At 40.0% G+C, this 4,678-nt stretch overlaps 1 protein-coding gene across 1 annotated transcript in view; it reads right to left on the minus strand.

The window, feature by feature from the left end:
- Positions 1-4,678, minus strand: part of LOC117938908 (lysine-specific demethylase RSBN1L-like) — a 34,187-nt gene that overhangs the window by 17,324 nt on the left and 12,185 nt on the right. The window contains exons 3-4 of the mRNA XM_034863879.1: positions 2,045-2,622; positions 1,751-1,909 (exon numbers count right to left, since the gene is read on the minus strand). Coding sequence (XP_034719770.1) covers positions 1,751-1,909; positions 2,045-2,622 — 737 coding nt within the window. The remainder of the gene's footprint in view (positions 1-1,750; positions 1,910-2,044; positions 2,623-4,678) is intronic.

Genomic DNA, 4,678 nt, shown 5'->3' on the forward strand with positions numbered 1-4,678 from the left:
ACACACACACACACACACACACACACACACACACACACACACACACACACACACACACACCTTGTTTTTCCAGTTGTCCTAACAAGGTTGTGGAGTAGAGGAAGACAGGCTCCCATACTTGACTTCTATGTCATCTCTTACAGTGCAACTTCACTTCTTTCCCATCTTCTTGCCACCTTTTCTGTGAGTGTCCGATTCTGATATCCATCTCTCTCTCTCATGTAGCACCTTGCTTTCTAACCACCTTTTACCTCTTGTATCTTTGTTGAACTCCTCTCATCTTTTCACTCTAAAAATTTGTTGTCCTCTTACTTTCTAATTCCTTTTTCTGCTCTCACTCAAACTTTGCTATGTCAGATGAAGTAGCACTGAAATAAGAGCAGTTCCCACCTGCGTACCGCACACAACTCTGCCGTCATTGTTAATGGTGTCATTTACTCTGAGAAATAAGGCATCTGTATAAATGCCAAAAGCTGTTCAATGCTAGCCAGATTGAGGCGGATGCTCAAACCAGATGGTTAAAGTCTCAACAATACAACTTGTTCATCTGCACACAGCAGTCATTCGCTCTTTTCCTTTAATCAATCTCTTTCCTTCCCCTAGCATCCCTTCATTCTCTCCCCCGACTTGTATATGTGCAGATAGACAGCAAGCTGGCTAACTTGACATCCACATTCATACTCTCTGCTCTGTATACTGTATAGATGCACACATACACAAAATGGTAGGGGTGTCGAAATTAATCATTGCATCGATGCAGTGACATCGTTCCGGTTGTTTTTTGACTTTTTTTGCTGCGTTAAGACTGCACTACATTCGGGAAGTGTATTTTTTATAAGTATAGTAGTAAGTCTAAGAGTACTTCATATATCTGACTGCTTGAATTTGTTGATGACAACCATGTGTAGCAATATAGAATACTATTGAGGAGGTGACGCATCGTGATATCAATTTAAATCGTTGACAGGATAATCGTAATCAAATCGAATCGTGAGACCAGTGAAGATACACAACCGTACAAAATGGTATTTTACATAAATAAATAAAAAGATACAACTGGGTAACATATTTTCACTGTACTCATCTAATATTTTTCTTGCACTTTGCTCACATTTCAGTCTACCCTCTGCTCATTGTCTGTTGTTTGTCTGTTTGTGTGTTTACTTGTTTGTTTGTACGTTTGGCTTTTATTGTAGAAAATGCTGCTGTAACAAGGGAATTTCCCCGCAGTGGGATGAATAAAGTAGTATCTTATCTTAGCTTATCTTGTGAACAAAATACTGACCCAGAGGTTGAGTCAATGATAAACTTGACACTCTTTGTGTTCACACGTTGTATAATAACAGACAACCAACAGCCGCATGTAGATCTGTTACAACGTAACAGACGCACGCATCAAATACATGTAAATCTCATGGTATGGACCGTGGTATGACAGTCCTGAGTTTGTGGACAGTTGTGATACTCAGCTTGACATTCAGCCAAATAGATTATATACAGAGAACAGAATCTAAGTGGATTGAAAGCACTGGGCCCTTGATATTTTAGACTTTAGACCTTTTAGCATTTCTGAAAGCTCACCATCTGCTTTGTGCTCTTTGTGTCTACAGCTCCAGAACTGAACAACTAAAGAGAAGAACTGTGTAGTTTTTCCAGACGAGTGACCTGTCAGTATCTTTCCCACAAACGTCCCACCCCGCATACATATTCTGTATTATTCTTCAGGTATGTGTGATTGTGTCTGACTGACCTGAGAGTAGAAATTAACCATAGTGGTGGTTTCTATGTCCTTCTTTCCCAATATTTCCATTTTGACAGGAGCTGATGGGAACTTGCTTGAGAAGTAGTCCAAGAAGTCAGGCAGGTAGCTGGCTTCTCCGTGGACAATTCCCATGACGTAATTAGCTGCCTGAAAAACAAGGACAGCAATGAAATATGAAAAAAAAGAAAACAATTTTTGAAGTATTAAAACAACTACAAGTGAAACAAATTCTAAAAGGTTTAAGTGTTCAATTCATCTGATCAATATCCAACTAAGCCCTACCTGGGATGAGTCCTCGCTGAAAGCCAATGTGATAAACTCCTGGGCAAATCTCTGCCTCTGGCCCATGGAGAGAGAGGAGAGCTGGGAAGTGTAGGCATGGGCCACCAGGGCCCCTCCATTAGGCTGGTTCTCTATGTGTATGTATGGGGCAAACTCTAGGCCTGCCATGCCAGGATAGGTGACCTGTGGCTGGTGTTTGGTTTGGGAAGGTTGGGGTGTCTTCGTGGGGGACAATGGAGAGTTAAGAGAGTTGAGGAGAGAGCAGTTTAAGACAGATTTGGGGATGGGAAAAGGAGAGGAAGGTAAGAGTTGTGCAGTTTTGTTGTTGGGTGGAAGATAAATGGGTAGAGGAGACTTAAATGGAGAAGGGGAGGAGTTGTGAGTGGGATCAGAGGATGAGGTAGAAGGTGGAGAGGATGGAGGGAGAAGAAGCAGGCCAGCACAAATGGTTTGGCAGGAGCGGTGGTACATCTTTACTCGTTTGTGCTTCTCCCACTCTTTATGTTTCTTCTTCTTTTTCTTCTTCACTTTTTTGATTTGCAGCTCCTCCGAGTTGATCTTGGTCTTCTCTTTTTCATCTGGAAAAAGTGACAACGAAAAAAAGAAAGAAAGAGAGATACCTTTTTACTTAGATGGAAGATCATTTTTACAGGAGAAGCCATTCTTAAAAGATCGACACAAAAACCAGGAAGAAAAAAAAAAAAGTAATTTAGAAACGGCTCAAAAGGGAATAGGGAGACACCTCATTCATGGAAGCTTTGTAAAAGAATTCCGCTGTCTGATGGATCAACAAACCAATCATCAGCCCTTTTCATTCCCCTGCTGTAAGTAGACACTTCACAGTACTTAACAGTGAAACAGATCCTCTTGCAATGCAAAAGCTCAGAAAATGCTTCCAGTAAAATAAGGTAAATTGCCAAAAGTGAGCTGTTGATTATGCAAAAAAAAATAAATATATAAAATACAAGACTTGTTGTATTATTTATTGTCTTCATTATCAAAGTCCCTATTTATAAAACAATAAAACCCATATTAATGAGTCCCAACAATTTGAACTAATTGTAGGCAGATGACTCATAGCTTCTCCCAGGTGGTGTGCATCTCCTGGGGTGCATGCATAAAATACATTAAAGAGCCTTGAAATGGCATCCCTTGAGAAAAGCAGATATGACTAAGCCAGGAAACAGGCTTTCGAGTGGCTTATACAAACAGAAATAATACCGAACATGGTGGACAGTCTCATCTTAGATGCCTGAGGCAGGACAGAGTACACAGTGCTACTGTATGTATTTCTTAGTGTTTTTCAGAGCTGTTCATATCTATTTGGAAATGTGTTGCTGTCTGGTTCATTCTTGCCCAGCAGTTGTGTAAACAAGTGGACATGTATACATTTAATGTGTGTGTGTGTGTGTGTGTGTGTGTGTGTGTGTGTGTGTGTGTGTGTGTGTGTGTGTGTGTGTGTGTGTGTGTGTGTGTGTGTGTGTGTGTGTGTGTGTGCAATGTAAGTCCATTTGATAGCTGCTGCCTCAGCACAATTCAAATATCAGCTACACACACACACACACACACACACACACACACAGTTAGTTTGTACTCCACACACGTTCAACGCTAGATAAAGCAGGAATGAGTGTGTGTGTGAAAGGGAACAATAAAGACAGCAACAGCAAGAAGGTATTTGCAGTACAATACCTAAGCTCACTAATACCAAAAAGCTCTTTAACCCACAAGTCAGCCCTCCCTGAATAAGCGCGCACACACACAGACACACACACGTTTATTTGCAAAACTCAACCCTCATAAATCCAAAGAAAACCGCGAGATATGGAGAAAATGTGTGATGCGTGATAATTTGTGTTGGATATTGCAATGGTGATATGAAGTGTAATATACAGCTCTAAGGATGCATGTCTCATGGGTTGTGCAAGCTTCAAAAGATAAGAAATAAATCTTGTTCTTCAGTAGTAAAACATTATTCCAAACTTATTTTCAAATTGCAGTAATAACAATATTCTACTTATCCAATCCTATTCTGCTGTGATACAAAGACCAAAAGGCACTATTAATGTGCAAATACAGATGTAGTCAAAAAAATTACATTTTTTATAACTTAGTGTTCCTGGTTATATTAAACACTTGTGAGTGTGTTGTGCCAGCAGCTGCTTCATAATAAAAGCCTTCCAGTAATGGCTTTTTATTGGTGGCTTGTTGTGGCCAGATTCCAGGCAGAGGAAAGACTTTTACTCTGAAGCACATGTGTGAATGCACACAGCACGTTTAAGTCTGGCTTTCAGAAAGTAAATGTCTTGTTTGACCAACAACCAATTATCAATATTATTCATGTCAAACTTGTATTAATTGACGATACAACAATTGACTATTTTCTTCTTCGATCAAGAGCCATGTGTTCTGTTGTAGAACTCCTGACAGTAAATTATTCCTTGTTAACTCACTGTCAGCTGCTCTAAGAAATAACATTAATTATATCATCTTTATTCATTTTACAAAACAAGGTTCATGTGTGTACAAAGTGTGATCTCTTGCTTGCACTTGCAAAGGGGGCACACACACACACACACACACACACACACACACACACACACACACACACACACACACACACACACACACACA

This window comes from Etheostoma cragini, chromosome 23 (genome assembly GCF_013103735.1).
Source record: "Etheostoma cragini isolate CJK2018 chromosome 23, CSU_Ecrag_1.0, whole genome shotgun sequence".
NCBI lineage: Eukaryota > Metazoa > Chordata > Actinopteri > Perciformes > Percidae > Etheostoma > Etheostoma cragini.